Source organism: Aulonocara stuartgranti (genome assembly GCF_965226115.1).
Source record: "Aulonocara stuartgranti genome assembly, chromosome: 17".
NCBI classification, from domain to species: domain Eukaryota; kingdom Metazoa; phylum Chordata; class Actinopteri; order Cichliformes; family Cichlidae; genus Aulonocara; species Aulonocara stuartgranti.
In genome coordinates, this window is record NC_138953.1 from 8,396,382 (window position 1) to 8,412,877 (window position 16,496).

At 40.0% G+C, this 16,496-nt stretch overlaps 1 protein-coding gene across 9 annotated transcripts in view; it reads left to right on the top strand.

Moving 5' to 3' along the window:
- LOC309692454 (discs large homolog 1-like protein) overlaps nucleotides 1–16,496 on the top strand; it is a 112,866-nt gene that overhangs the window by 61,883 nt on the left and 34,487 nt on the right. For all 9 annotated transcript variants that reach the window (XM_082510963.1, XM_082510956.1, XM_082510958.1 and 6 more), the window contains 9 exons: nucleotides 3,897–3,950; nucleotides 5,823–5,873; nucleotides 8,923–9,047; nucleotides 9,901–10,070; nucleotides 10,260–10,396; nucleotides 10,634–10,778; nucleotides 12,531–12,663; nucleotides 14,457–14,613; nucleotides 15,118–15,220. In XM_082510963.1, coding sequence (XP_082367089.1) covers nucleotides 3,897–3,950; nucleotides 5,823–5,873; nucleotides 8,923–9,047; nucleotides 9,901–10,070; nucleotides 10,260–10,396; nucleotides 10,634–10,778; nucleotides 12,531–12,663; nucleotides 14,457–14,613; nucleotides 15,118–15,220 — 1,075 coding nt within the window. The remainder of the gene's footprint in view (nucleotides 1–3,896; nucleotides 3,951–5,822; nucleotides 5,874–8,922; nucleotides 9,048–9,900; nucleotides 10,071–10,259; nucleotides 10,397–10,633; nucleotides 10,779–12,530; nucleotides 12,664–14,456; nucleotides 14,614–15,117; nucleotides 15,221–16,496) is intronic.

The window sequence follows — 16,496 nt, forward strand, 5'->3', positions numbered from 1 at the left end:
AATGCCATAGTGATCGTTTGATATATGGACCTGCAGCGGAGTTTAGACCCAGACACGGCTAGTGACGTCAGACTGAACAACCGGATAGGATTCTTGATTTCTGTTTCTCCAATCATGAGTCATCTGCTAATTAATAATTACGTTGATGGTTTAGAAGCTGATTAAAGCCCGCTACACTAATGGAAAATCATTTCCCCAAGTCTACACACTCGCGCACACACACACACATATGCAGACCTCCTTCAGGACCTAATCACTTGTATGTCTCTCTGTGTGATAAGACAAACGTGGGATAGTCTGGATCTCTCTCTAAGCTGTCCTGTGTTGGACTCAACCAACCATAATGCCATGATAACACAGCTGGTGTAACACCCCTTATGTAACGACTGACAATCACTTGCACAGGATAACTAAACACTGTCTGGATATGGATGTTTTGTGTGCATGTGTATTTGTGCACCGAGTGCTTGTTTGTTTATATTTGCACATTTGTACTTTTGGCCTTTTCATGTAACACAACTCTGTCCTCACACACTCAGAGACACACAAATTCAAATATGTATTGATGTTACATAAGGGTGCAGTCTGACATGGCGTGCCAATGGAATCACCAGCTGAGTGACGGACTGGATTTGTCGCTTTGTGAATGGTGCGCACAAACAGAGAAAGAGACACATACGCAGAGCTTGTCTGCACTGTGCAACGCTTTTCCTCTGCTGAGGGAGTCACATAAGGTTTAGGCAAAGCGGTGGACTAGCATGCATAGTGGAATAAATTCCATACTGTGGTTAATAGGTGTTAATACAGTAGCGTCAGCTGAGGTGACTCCGTCAGTGTGTTTCATTGTCTAAGACTATTAGAATAAACAATTAACTGGTTATCTTTGTTGGTATTAACAGGTTAAGCCTACACGATAATTACAGTGACAAACAAGTTTTGGCTGGTGAAAGTCAGGAGTGTAGAGTCTGTCGTCCACAGGCTAAAATCTGGCCACCCCTCTGACCACCACACCCAACCAATGGGAAAGCCCACAGGGGGGCTGTGCATATACTCAGAACTGGAGTTACATTCAGTGAGTGTGTTTTTTCTAGCAGAATTTTTTTACTGATTGATTTTTCTGCCACCATTATACCCACACACTGACACATTTTGACAATGCAGCTGTCCTTATCCTTATTATAATCATCATATGAGCTTTTACATATAAAAAACAACTTTATCGATTTTCCTAGATTATTTTTGTCAGTTGAGGCTTACATAAAAGCGATAACTTGAAGTAATTGTTTTTAAATCAGGAATTTTAGCCTACTCTTTATATTGTTGCTTCAGTTCATTGAGGTTTGCAGGCGTTCATTTATGCCTAGCTCTCTTTAGTTCCTGCTACAGCATTTCAATCAGTTTGAGGTGTGGACTTTGGCTGGACCATTGCAACACCTTCACTCTTTCCTTTTTCAGCCATTTTCTTGTACAATTGCTGCTTGGGATTGTGTTTGGGATCATTGTCCTGTTGCATGACCCAGTTTTGGCCAAGCTTTAGCTGTTGGACAGATTGCTCCACATTTCGCTCTAGAATACTTTGGTATATAGAGAAGTTCATGGTCAACTCAGTGACTGCATGATGCCAAGGTCCTGTGGCTGCAAAACAAGCCAAAATCATTAGTTTTCCACCACCATGCTTAGCTGTAGCTATGAGGTGTTTGTGCTGATATGCTGTGTTTGGCTGTGTATTGTGGCCAAACATCTCCACTTTGGTTCTGTCTTTCCAGAGGACATTGTTCCAGAAGTCTTTGTGGTTTGTCCTGATGCAGCTTTGTAAACCTAAGCTATGCTGCCATGTTTATCGACACAAGGCGTTCTCCTGGAAACCCTTTTCAACAATTCATATTTGTTCAGTCTTTTTCTAATTGTGCTCTCGTGAGCTTTAACATTTAAAAGTCTAATTGAAGCCTGCAGAGTTGTAAAGAGGCATTCAGTTAACCCCCCCAGACCAACAAAATGCTAAAACCAAATGACAGGTGGTCACACATGCCAATGACTAATGAACCAAGTGCATTTGATTCCACTCAATGCCACCCCTAGATAAATAACAGCTTCAGCCAGGCCACCCCTATAATATCGGTCCCTGGTTACTTTGTTACAGGTTGTAGTCTCAATGTGTGCATTTGTTTGGGATCAGAAGTCATTAAGTTTTTTTCTTAAATTTCCTTATGTTGATGTGATTGATGTGAGCTTTCTAGTGGCAAAGGATAAAGAGGGTTGGTGTCCTTGTTGCAGTGATCTGCAGTGTGTTTTTCTAAAGCTTTTAAAACTGTCTGAGCTCTCTTTGAAAAGCAGCAAACTTGAGAGATCCTATTTTTGCTTTAGGTATACATTAACATTTGAATAGTGTTCTCCTAAATCAAATAACAGTCCAAAAATATTTAATACAGATATTTTCCTCTTCTCTGACATAAATACAGGTCCTCATACATCCTGACGACAACAGCTGTACCTGTCAGCATGGCCTCAGTGCCTCATTATGCAGGACTTAACCTGCTGTGTCCCAGCCTCCTTGTATCTATGTCTCTCTGAACCTTACTCCAAATTTCTTCTCACGCTGTTATTTATTTAATTTTTTTCTTTTAAAAAAAAAATCCTGTATCCTTTTTTTTCTCCACTCTACATTTCTCAATATTGTTGACCAGCAGGCGGATTTCACTCCTCCCACCATACCTATAATCCTCCACACCCCACACTACCCCCTTCTGTTCCCTTGTGGGATCAAGCATCCAGCCAGCTTGACTGACAGTTCCACATGTGGCAGTGAGAGAGGAGGGGGTGGGGGGTGGGGGGGAGGCGACAGGGTGGATGAGAGGTAGAGATTAGTAGAGACATAGATGCTGTTGCTGCTCTGCTGCATGTTCATGGTTATGGTGGCCTGTTTGGTTCTCTTGCTTGTTTGATGCTAGTTTAACTTGTTAGTTTGGCAACTTTTTTTGGCGACAGAACAAGAAGCGGAGTTCTTAAATGGACTGGCACGCTGATCGCTGGGCTGTTTGAGAAGTCTAGAGCCAGTGCTAAAGGTGGACGTCAGGGCACTAGATACTCTCTGGAGAGAAAGTGAGAGGAGACGAGGGAACAGGAGTCAGTAGGTTGGAAATGGAAAGAAAAAAAAGGTGTTCATGTTCTTGCAAAATGACAAAAACGACATCCTGTAGGTATTAGTGAGTTTCCTGCCTTTTGCTTTGCATGTGATTAGAAAATAGGAAATGGAAACCAGTGTCAGTCATCTGCAGCTGCCACAACCCTAGCACAGATCGGTCCAAGCCTCTTCTTTAGAAGGAGACCGGGAAGAAAGAGGAGGCTGATTTTGGGTGCAGAAGAAAGGAATAAACACTTGTTGTAGAGTGCAGAGCGCGCATGGGAGTGAAGGGGAGATTGCGGTCGGTGGATTTATACAAAGCAGATGGATCTGGGAAGTTGACTTAATTTAAGAGATTAAATATGGATGACCTACAATAGGATGGTGGTGTAAAGTACTGTGCAGCAGTGTACAATGTTGTACTATTTTACTATTAGAAAAAACGTCTAAAATGTATCGAGTGTTTTGTGGTCCAGTTCTGAATTTTTGTTGAGACACTTTATGGCACAGTGGCAGAGCTTTAGTAAGTTGTCCTATAGCGTGGTTTGCCGTGTAGTACTGTAGTACTGCCCAGTATAAGGGCTGTGCAGTATGTCATGCAGTGTATGCCGTCGCTCCAGGGTGGTAATCTGTAGCAGATGTACTCGAAATGCTGTACCAAAACATGAGACGAGTAAGTGCTTATTGCTGCTCTCTGTGTGTTTCTCTTTGTTCTCAGCAAGAGTGCTTTGATATTAAAAGTAATTAATAATAACACCGACATTCTCTCTTTCAGGCCAACCCCCCTCCAGTGGTGGTCAACACCGACAGCGTCGACACCCCCCCATATGTGAGTACGGCTTCAGATATAAGGCTAGACTATAATTATATTTTTTAAATAGTAAGGTTGAATATAAAAACTTTACATTGAATCATTGTCTTTAGTCCATTAATTTAGTGGTTTTTTTTCTTGCCAAAAAATGTGCTTCACATGTGCAGTAATTTGAATATTTTAGAAACAATTAACGTGCACGGAGTTTTAGGTTGAAATCTCACTTTAGAATTACATGAATACAGAAAATCAGTATCTGTGGTTGTTAGATAAGTTTATTATGTAATTACTGTGGAATTAGTCCCTGCTGAACTAAAACTGAAATTAAACACAGGCAGTGAAAGATTTGTGCGCTTGCAGGTTTCACTTATTATTTCGCTGATATCATTTATGGATGCTTTTCTCCAGTAAGGACTAACTTTTCTGACACCTTTAGAGACCAGGGTATTCTGGAGCCAAAAATGCACCAGGTGCATTGCTATGTTATAATACACATGCTGTGATGCTATGATATTGACACTTGTAATGATGGTTGTGCTTCACAGTAAATAATCCAATAATTTTAAAGGGTTTCAAAGGAATCTAAGTTTTTCATCATATTCATAGTAAGTTCAATTCCATATAATCAGGCAGCACTCACCACTATGTGAATAGTGTCAGATATTAGTAGTCACAGCGTACATGGTGGCTGATGGATGATCGTGCCCTCTGTTTGAAACGACAGAAATTCACAATCTAAACTAATCTGAGCGCACAGAGGCACAGATTACAGCCAAGGGGATTACATGGGCCACTGGGATGCCGCTCGACCACTGTGTTTACGTGTTTATCAACTATGTGTGTGTGCGTGTCATCTCACCCGCAGCAGCTGTATCTCCTAGTTTCAACTGAGCCGGACTCAAAATATATTGAGATCAGATTTAATTCTGTGCTCTTTACATTCAGTCTTAAAACGTGGATGTTAATGTGATTTATAGTACAGACGGTCCAAGCTGAGCCATGTGATTGGACCACAGGCAAGCCATCAGGGATGCTCTTAAATATGACATCATAGACGCATCATCGCATTACGGATCTAATCTGCGGGATTCATGCATCAGTCATAAATAATCAAATTCCTAAATTCTCATTTCTTCAGTTCACATACTTGTTGCAGTCTGTTGTACCTACAATAGGCAGTGTGTTAGTGATCAGATAATCAAGTCACATTTTTAGTTAGAAGTAAACAAACGTTGTCAAGCTCCTACTAATGTTCAGAGATAGCAGCTTACTTTGGTGTGCTTCAGTGTCTGCTGCACTAAGACAGGGTTTTACGTTTAATCTCTGGTGACTTCTAACTACACAAAATGTAGTTTCTCTTTTATGTGAACAAATTTTACCTCATATTTTACTTTCACCTCAAGAACATTTTTACATGATTAAGATTGAGGGTTTTTTTTTTTTTAAAAAAACATTTAAAAAGTTGTGGTCTATGTGACATTTAACTTGTGATGTAAAAGTGTAGGCGGTCTCACCAAAGATGCTCTGTTCTTCTTAACATCTAAAGGGTAACTACTGCAAAGATGAGTGTAAAGCCCAGATTTGTACAATAACTTCATGACATATTTTGTATCACAACTTTCTTTCTTTGCAAACATTAATCTTTCAGTAACATTTGAATGCCTGACCTGAAAAAAACTGAAGCAGTCTGAATCCTGAGCTTATTTGATTGATTGATTGATTGATTTTTTGGCTTGCAGAGTTTTTATGTTTGGAAACATTGGCCATGTTTAATATAAACATCCAGCACTGTAACAGTGACAGAAAATAAGGAAAAGCGAATGTGGATTAAAGAAAGAGTTTACTCTCACTGTTCATTTTCATCTCTCTCTTTTTTTATCTTTCAAACAGGTCAATGGAACAGAAGCAGACTATGAGTATGAGGAAATCACGTTGGAGCGGGTAAAAACATACAACACACCATCACCATGTGTGGCCATCACATAAACTCTACATGTACTCAGCTCGACGTACAGTAGTCACAACACGGCAAAAACTAAAATGAAAAATTTATAATAGTTCAGCCTTAAAACCTGATAAAGATTCAAAGTTTTTTGTCTGTTCTTTTTCTTAACAAACTAAATATGTCACAAAATTAACTAGTTTTTTGACTCTAAAAAAATCTAAATCCTTAATAAGGCTGAGAAAACACAATGATTTAAGTCAGAAAACCCATCCCTGTGTTAGCTGCCTTTGTCCCCGGTTATTTTCCTCTACTTCAGCTCGTCATTCTGCTTTTCCTTAACTTAGCCTGATCATTGGTCTGATTCTGTTGGACCTCTTTCCCTGTCCTCTCTTTCTTTTCCATCCTTCTTCCCTTTCCATGCCTGGCCCCTTCCTCCTTCATTCTCATTACATGCCCCTTTCTCTCATGCCTAAGGCTGTCTCTGCACCTCCCTCTCTCTCGCCCTATTCTCCCGTGACCTGGTTCTGTCTGCTTGACTGGATCTGCTTTAAAGACGCCATGGACGTACACGCAAACACAGGCGTAGACATTATACTTAGCCATTATACTAGCCTTGAATCCAGTGACAGAGTGCAAGTGAGAAAGCACCATGCCAGTGATCTACTATATGCCAGCTGGCGATATCTGGAAACATCTGTATCTCTTTTACATGTTGACTTTTTTTCCACTGCAAATTACTTTGGAAAGAGAAAATGATCCATTAACAGAAAAAATTATGCATTAATGTCTTCTTTAGGAGACACACATATCCCTACACTTAATTCTTCTTTGAAGTGGAACTAAGGTAAATTTACAGTAACCCCTGTCCAGCTTACAGTTTGGCAGACTGAGAACCCATCATCTAGTCTGCTGACATAGCCTCTTGGGGCAAATGCAGAAATTGCAGAAGTCAATCTTTTTGTGTGTTCAGCAGATATATAAATCGATTTTCTGTTTTCATTAGCCCGGTTATTGCCTATAAATGCATATAAATTTTAAAAAGCCAATAAGAAAATTAATTGTTGTTGATTTATCCGATCATGTTTTAGACCTTCCGTGCAGCTGCTCTTTTGCTTCCGCACAGTTTTGTTGCATGTTTTTTTAAAAGCATTCAACCAAAGTCCGATCAGAGGGAATCTTTTCATATGAACAAATATTTTGGCTATCTGCACTGTACCTTCTGCCTGGGCGCTCTTCCAGAAAGCAAGTTTAGTGAAAAGAGTTTGTTTCAGATTGTCTGGGTTCTCTCTTCCAGAAAGAGAGCTGACTGACACACCGTTTCATTTCCTTATAACATTTTATCATTTTTGCAGCTCGTCTCTGAGCGTCTTGACTTGAAGAAGTTTGATCTTTACAAATATGAAATCCTAAGCAGACGTTACTTTTTTTAATATTTAACATCAGCGTGAATTAAAATGAAGGCTCTTGCTTTTAATTTACCTGTTACCTGTTACCTTGGTGATTCCTGGCGTCAGAGATCTGAACTTACTAAACCTGTGTTCAAATCGCTTCAGTGACTGCTCTGTAAAATAACATTATACTTTTTCCCTCTTCATGGACTCTGAGCCAGAAAATGCAAACAGTGATTCATTCATGAACAAACACACTCGACTTGATTAGCCCTTTGTGGCTTAGAATGAATGTTTTTCTGTTTGTACATTCTTACCAGCTTAACTTTCGCCTTTTTTCTTTTTTATATTTAACATTAAGTTACACGACTCATTGCTGCACCACTTCATCTGGTTGAACAACTCCTTGTAAAAGAAAAGGAGGCTGCACTGTGTAGAAGAGCACCAGTACGTATAACCTGTATGCCAAAGAGAGTTCAGCTTCACCTCTTTCTGTGGTAAATGTATGATGATACAGGGATTAAGCTTGCTTGAGGTAATTAGAATAGTAGAATCTAGTTGGGATAGGTCACATATTGTCATGGTTTGCTGTGTGGCAGGCAGGACCCAAATGCAGGACTCATAAACGCAAGGATCAACTAAAAGAGGCAGCTTTATCTTGGATGTAAGTGATTCTTCAAACAAACAGAAAACAAAACCAAAAATGAGGAACTAGAAATACGAACCAAAATCAAAACACTAACACTGGGAAACAGAGCTAGAAAACTACAAGGAGCACAGCGAAAAAACGCACAGCATAGTGAGGGTACAATGCAACAACTAATAGAGAGAAACACAGGACTAGGACGAGCAGGTGGAGAACAGGTGGTAACACAGCTGGGACAAATCAGACCCAACGAGACAAGGGAAGAAAAAACCACACAGGGACAGGGACTATCAAGATAAAACAGGAAACACACGACAGGCACAGAGGCACGGACTTGCCACTGAACAGAGGGAACACGGAGCACAGGGACAGGAGTAACAAACTGCGACATGAGACACGACTGACTGGGGAACAAGAAAATAAACACAAAGACAGAACTAAACCTACACTAAATATGAAGGGCACAGAAAAACTGGAGATCAAAAAACAAAGAAGAACTAGAGCTAGAAATACAGAACCATAAACCAAAAAGACTAGTAATGAGAAACCATGATGAAATCAAAGATTAATAATAACACAGAACACTGGGTCACGACACAGGACCGCGGCACGTACATTGTGGTCCATCCTTAGTCTGCTATAAAACCTTGGCCACAGCAACTGGACCAGTTGGTTTTCTGTCTTCTGTGTTGGATTACATGAAGCTGAACAGAGCAGAGCAGGCATAATGTCTACAAATCTAACATGAACCAAGAAACTGTGGGCTCACTGAATCAACTCAAATTCTGTATGAGGTTTACCAGTTGGATGTAGGGAAGGGCTAAGCCGTCAGCTGATGTCTGTTGAGTTTAAGATCACTTGATCTGAAAAGCAGCTGAGCTCGACTTTATGGCCTGCCCAGACTAACATTAATCAGTTAATATCACGGTGCACAGTAATCTTTTAAAACCTGTATAAGTGCTTTGCTTTTTTAACCTTTAAAACACTCTGTGTATCTGTGTATATGCGTAGGGTAACTCAGGCCTCGGCTTCAGTATCGCTGGAGGGACCGATAACCCCCACATTGGAGATGACCCCTCGATCTTCATCACCAAGATTATACCTGGAGGAGCTGCAGCCCAGAATGGACGACTCAGGTGCAAACACAGACACTGTTGCTTTCATTAGACGTGAGCAAGAATTATTTGATTACATTATGAGCAGGTGCAGCGCTTCTTGGGTGCTACATGCCCGAGCTCAGCTGCTGCCCTCAAAGTTAGAAATTGAACCATCTTAGTCTGAACATTTATCACAAGTGTTTGCAGAAATTGGGCATGCAGAATGGATTTCTAGTCCTCTAATAATCCTCCTTTTTCACATTCAAACTGAAGCAATACTGTTCATGTGTGTAGCGTCACACCTGTGGCAGCAGATTTACCTAATTATTGGTGTGGCATTGATCGAGCAGGTAACATTATTGTTCCGGAGTTATTGAACTTAGACAGCAATGCTTTCAGCAGCTGCCAGCAAACTCAGCTAACATTGTGAGAGGCTGCTGTGTGGAGAGCATCTCCAATCACAGTAAATTGGCTGTCTAGCTTTACAACAGACTTCACCATGAGAGCTTCGGCTTGTTATTATACTACAGAATAAAGGGATGTGAATCCCTCGCAGTTTTTCTCTTTACCCATACCAAGGTAACTACCTTGGTAAAGCCAGTGGCTCTAGACAATCTTTGAAAATGAACAAGAGATGTCTGATTGAACCAAGAACTGTCTATTTTCAGTTTCTGGTATTTGATTGTGTTCACTCACCCACTCCAATCTCCCCATTTCAGGACGTATGTCTAGTCTAGCTTTAATTCTCAAAAAGAAAGCAACCACTCACTGTCAGCAGCTCCGTTCCCACTTTGGTCTTAGACTGAGCAGCATAACATTTGTTTTTCCTCCCAGTTCATCTCCCCCATCCAAGGCAGTTCACTTCTTTACTTCATGTATTGTTGCCATGCAGGGTGAATGACCGTATAGTCCGGGTGAATGAGACGGACGTCAGAGAAGTGACCCACAGCGGCGCCGTGGAGGCTCTAAAGGAGGCAGGTGGTCTGGTCAGACTGTGTATACGACGCAGGAGGAGCCTCACCGAGAGAATCCTGGATATCAAACTAGTCAAAGGCCCCAAAGGTGAGACTGTGCTAGCATAGCAACAGACTGCCAAGTCTACAATTAGTCCAGCACAGATATATTGCAGTTATTGTTGTTGTGGTACTATAGCAGAACACTTCATAAAAAAACAGTGTTATGACTTACAAAAAAAAGTATCAGATGTTAAGAAAATATTCAAGCGTGTGACGTAGTGACTTATTCTTCCAGGTTTAGGATTTAGTATAGCTGGTGGAGTTGGAAACCAACATGTCCCTGGCGACAACAGCATCTATGTGACCAAAATCATTGAGGGAGGAGCAGCACACAAAGATGGACGTCTACAAATAGGCGACAAGCTTGTTGCTGTAAGAAAACACTTCCTCTTTTTTTTTACTCTGTTCTCTTTTGTGCAAATTTGATTTAAAAATCTAATTATACACACTAAAGTGCATATGAAGGTTGCACTTCATATTACTGTTAAAAAAGAAGTTACCCTAAAAGGGGTACCATCCCCATGAACCTGAATGGATGGATGGATGGATATTTATCATGTGTGGCGCATGTCTGTAGAAAATAATACCGTTTATGTCATTTATGTTCAGGTAAATGGTTCCTGTTTGGAGGAGGTAACTCACGAGGAGGCAGTGGCCGCCCTAAAGTCGACTCCTGATGTCGTGTACCTGCGTGTGGCCAAACACACCTCCCTTTTTATCAATGACAACTTCCCTCCGCCCGATGTCACTAACTGTGAGTACACAAAAAGAGCTCTACGTTCTGAACGTTGACTTTTTTATATTTTAATTGCACAACATGTATTTGTGAAACCCAGTTTCATCCGTCTGCGTAGACTCTCGCTATTCTTGAGAAGTTCAAAAACAACTTGCAGTCAGACAGCGTGCCGCTGACTGTTGTACACATCGTTGCCACCAAGATGGTGAGGCGTTTTAGTGCCAGATGGTGCTGAACAAAAAAAAAGAAAAGAAAAGAAAAAGAAAGAAAACAGCAAGGAACAAAGCTGAAATTTGTTTGCTTCCCACACATAGAGAGCTGCTTTTTACTGAAGCCCTGAACAGTGACTCTTACTCAGAGCTTGTCATGAATCATGAAACTCGACCAGCAACCAATCAAGGAAACAAAGAAAAGTCAAGCAAAGGTGAAGTAAACTGTAAACGGGTACATGGAGTTAAATTAGCTTTCGCGTAAAATAAAAAGGTACCTACAAAAACCATTATTAACATCTGCATGTCCTCCCTTTACATGCCATCAGATATACTCAGCTAAGATATAATCAGATATAGTCTTTCTTTAATCACGCAGTCCCATTGAGGTTCATATCATATTTTATAAGACACCTGAGAACAAGAAATATTCAGAAAACGCAATCAGCAGGTGATAAACAACACGATACAGACGTAGACTCTTTAAAAAGTAAATTACATCAGCTAATAAAGCTCTCCGAGGGGAGAATGGAGCAATCGTTATCACTCGACTTAGATCAGCACAGAGCTTTATACATGTCAACTGGTCATACGGGAAACAATGAGAACAAAGTTATGAGGATTAGCTTGCAACTTTTATATCATATGTTGAATATTAATATTAAATGAAAATCAGCTGTCAAGCTGATGCAAGCTCGGTACCTAGTTATAAGAGCTATCTGTATGTTAAAGAAACGGTGCATTTAAAAAAAGCAAGCCAGAAGTGTGAGATCACAGTTGCATATATTTTTATATGTAAGTTATTTATTAAATAATAATAAGTAATAAGTAAATATTAAGACTACTATAGAAAGCTGTTTCAGGATAGCGATTATTTGACATCCATGAAGTTTTCTGTTAAATATGTGACGTCACTTTAGTCAGTTTGGGATGATAGATTAACTGGATTGGAAATGCACATTACCTAGTTTGATTTACTAGTTTTATAAAAGCAGTTTCTTATGAAAGCAGTTTTAATGATCTTTCACATCTATGTGGTAACATTAAGAATATATTCTATAATGATCACATCTCCCAGACAGTGTTTTTTGTTATACAACAGTCCGATTAACAGACTGGGTAAATTTGGTTCTCTGGATTCCTGCCACTTGTCATTTCTCCAACAGAGCATATTAACAGAGAGCATGTCATTTATCACTGCTGTGAATCTACCATATTAACAGATTCTATATATCACGCTGTCTGTCATTTCTCAGGACGTTTCTTGGCTCTGCAGTACTTTTTTCAAAGTACATCATTTAAAAACTGTGTACATAGAAAAAATGTTTTTAAAAGTACATTTCTAAGTGACCTGTATATACTGTTCTTGTTATCTATCTATCTATCTATCTATCTATCTATCTATCTATCTATCTATCTATCTATCTATCTATCTATCTATCTATCTATCTATGTTGGTTGTTCGATTACTTAAATGCAGCTTACTGAAATCACATTTGAATTCATGTCTTATGTGTAACACTAAAATAAGACAAAGAAATGTCTGTATTTGTTCCCACAGCATATTCCCCACACCAGGATAACCACATCAGCCCCTACATGAGTGGCAGCCAATCTGTAAGCCCTGCCCCACTGACCACCCCCAGATACTCACCGCTGCCCAGGTCCATTGCAGGAGACGATGATATCACCCGGTGAGATCTCAGTTTATCTTTGTAGCGCACAGAAAGAAATGAAATTTCTGTCAAATGAGATAATAATTCAAGATAAAGTTTCTAAAGTTTTAACTGCCTATTAAAACAGACCTGTTGTGATAATTTGGAGCTCCACTGAAGCAGCTTTGGATGATTGAAAGTTGAAAATAATCTTTGGTTAGCTCAGTTCATGCGCTGTCTGAAAAAAGCTGTTCAGAAGTTAATCACAAATTAATCAACAGTAGATTATCAGTACTGTTAAGCATGGCAATATTTGGCTGTCGATTTCTGCTGTACATGTTGGTTTACTTGAAGTTATGTTAGATTAAACAACTTTCCAACATTTGCATATTAACATCATATGATGGTTATAAACAGTCTTTGTCAGAGTCACATTTATTCACAGATGTCAACCAAGAAAAAAAAACGAAAATAATTTGACAAAATTTGAAGAAATAGTTTGTTAATGGTTTAGTTTTGCATTTTATAAAATGACAAAATCCACAATCAAAATCTTGTATTTTCAAGCTTCTTTCCTTTGTGCTCTGAGATCTTTAGTGAGAGCAGCGAAGGATGACCTCAGTTCTTCCCTGCTCTGCCTCTGCATCCGTGTTTGCTCTGTGTGTGTGTGTGTGTGTGTGTGTGTGTGTGTGTGTGTGTGTGTGTGTGTGGCAGTGAAAGGCAGATGGCCCTGCAAATTTTGTCTGTCAAGTAAACTCAGGTTACATACGCGTACAGACACACCACACACACAGATACACCCTGAGTGCTGCTCTACTGTCTTAATCCATTTTAATGGAGGGATTACTGCTTATCACAACCCTCGTCACTCGACTGGCATCACCGTGGTTACCAGAATATGACCTATTTCGTCATAGACCTTTTGGGCCAATCAGTGCGCTTTGATTATAATAAATCTGATAAGCCTCAGACAGACTGCAGAATGGTCATTTTGACGTGTGTCCTTCTCTTTTCTCCAGCTATTTTTCCTCTCTCGCTCTCTGATTAGTCACACAAATAGCAGATCATGGGTTTTAAAAAATGTCCACTGAGTGAGCAAAACTTCTGCACAACAGATGAATTCAGGTTAAGGATCAGATGGAGGGACACGCTGGTTCATTTCTATCTCAGCAGTAATTTTCATACATGCTCGGAGTATCTGCCCGTGCTGACTTTTTTTCCAAATGTTGTATCTGAAAGGAGGCCAGGATTTGCTGTTGCAATACAAAATTAGTCAACAGCCCACATTTGTGAATGTGTCTGATTCCGAATACACACAAAAGAACTGCTCTGTTTTTAGAAGAGACATGAACCAAGCTGAAGCGCTCTTGTTATCTTGTTTTTACACATGCTGACGGTGTGCGTAAAAACTTTTACCAGTGGTCGACTTTATTTGCTTTTCATCCATTCATCCAGCTGCTTCATCACTCGCTTGTGTTGACTTGGATTCTTTTCTTTCGTCCTTTTTACGAGACGTAGAGGCTAGACCGGCTCTCATTGTTCACGCTGTGCCACAAAGTGCGATGCTGACATCTGCTGGTGAAAACAGAAAGTAATCTTCGGGTTAAGCACTGTTTCCTCCTGCAGAGACTAAGCATTTATCACCACAAATTTTTCCACATTCAGAGAACATCATATAATGAAGTACAACATTATTTCAAAATGTGTGTAGTCACCGACTCATCAAATGTATTCATACATTACAAAACTGATGAACTGGTGTCCTAAACAAGGAGAATACCAATATAAGTTGCCGTGATGTGATGTCTTTGTTCGATTTGTGTTTCTGTCAGGGAACCCAGACGGGTGGTGCTGCAGAGGGGATCTACAGGTCTCGGATTTAACATTGTTGGAGGGGAAGATGGAGAAGGGATCTTCATTTCCTTCATTCTTGCTGGAGGTCCAGCTGATCTCTGTGGGGAACTTCGAAAGGGAGACCGCATCCTGTCGGTATGAACTAAGACACCACACATACAGATCCCTGAGAAGTACGACACGGCGTTGGTGAATAACTCCTAATTCTGTTTATATTAATGTTTCACAACAGATTTGCTTTGTAAGGATGTTGTACCTTAAAACGTAGACCCATTGGAATCAGTTCCAGATGCTTATTTGCAGTGATTTGTTAATCTGAAGATGGAGTTAAGCTTCACATAACTTTTCTTTGTTTTTCGTGCATTACCAGTCAACCGGCGCCCTCCGATGACTGAGTGCATTCTCGCGATGTGGTGTGTGTCCCGTTAAAATGAAATATAGGTTTAATTTTCTTCACACAACATTCACGCTAGATTTAATCCTCAGACTGTCGGGACACTGACAGTCCCTGTAGAATTACTGTGATTTTGAATTATCGTATGCGAGTTCTATCAAAACAAAACCTGCACTTGTGAGTGTTTCCAATTTGCTCGTGTCAGTGCAAATTTAGCTGCTAATTGTGTGTGTCTGTATTCGTAGGTGAATGGAGTGGACCTGTCCAGTGCAACACACGAGCAGGCAGCCGCAGCTCTGAAAAATGCAGGACAGACCGTCACCATAGTAGCCCAGTTCAGACCAGACGGTGAGTGCTGGAGATAAAATATTTGAAAAATACAAATGTTCTGGCTTGAAGCAGAAGGTGGTACGTCATTTTTTCCAATCTTGATTGTGTGAGACGAGGTAGTTCTTCATCTTGGTTTTGGTAAAGGCTGAATGTTTGCGGTGATCACAGAATCAGCATGTTGCTGCCCTCTATAGCTACAATTCTACCACTCTGTGGGAAAACCCAAAAATCTGAATTCAGTATGTGTGGGCAGAATGTATAAAGAAGACAGAGAAACCAACCTTCACTGCCTTTGTAGATGGAAAGTGACGTCTTCTCAGCATGTAACAGCGTGCTTTGTATTCTTCCTAATAAACAATAAAAAAAGTAGTACAGTCTTTTGAATATTTGCATAATATCAATAAGCGATTTCCATATTATGCAAATATTCAAAAGACTGTACTGGAAATTCACTAACTGTGGAGCATCTACACTTGTGAAGGCCCTCGCTGATATATTCCCTTCTTTATCCTTTAATCCTAATAGCACATGTATCATTTAATGTCTGTGTAAGTAGCTGTGCTGTGTGTTCTCATAGAGTCGGTTCTGGTTAGGCATCAAAATGATTTCTCCTCTTTATATTAGTTTGAGATATTGGGCATTTCACATAAGTCAATAATAATGACCACAATTTTGAAATTAGGGACTGAGCCCGTACACTCATCAGGAAAGTCACAGAGCAGAGGTGCCGAGAATCATTTTCCCATAGACTTCTATGAAATTATTTTTTACCTTCGAAGTCTACAGCCATTCTTTATATTTTATAATGCTTTGCTCAGGACACTACATTGTGACACCCTCACCAAGTATCTGCAATCTGAAGAAAAATAATTGGTGGATATATATTATAACACTAAAACATATAATAAGATGCCCAGCCCTGCCCTTTACTCTAAACAAATCCTACATTTAAATCTAACCTTACTTCTTATTCAAATCTGAACGCTTACGACAGTTTTGATGGTTCATCCTAAAGGGAGAAGCACTCAGAATATCCATTATGCCTGTGTCTAACACACATTTGTCCTCATAAAGTTACAATTAATACAGACTCTGGCTGAGTTTTCCAAAAAAGCATCATCCTGAATATTGTTTTTACTGGAAGTGACTTAGAGGGCCGTAACCTTGGAAACCAGGTTATAAATGCTGATAGGCTAATGGGATGCTGCCGTACCGGGAGACCTGAGGATAGCAGACACTATTTCACAGAGCCGAAACAATATCAGGAGAATCAGTAATCTGTCTGCTGGGGAGG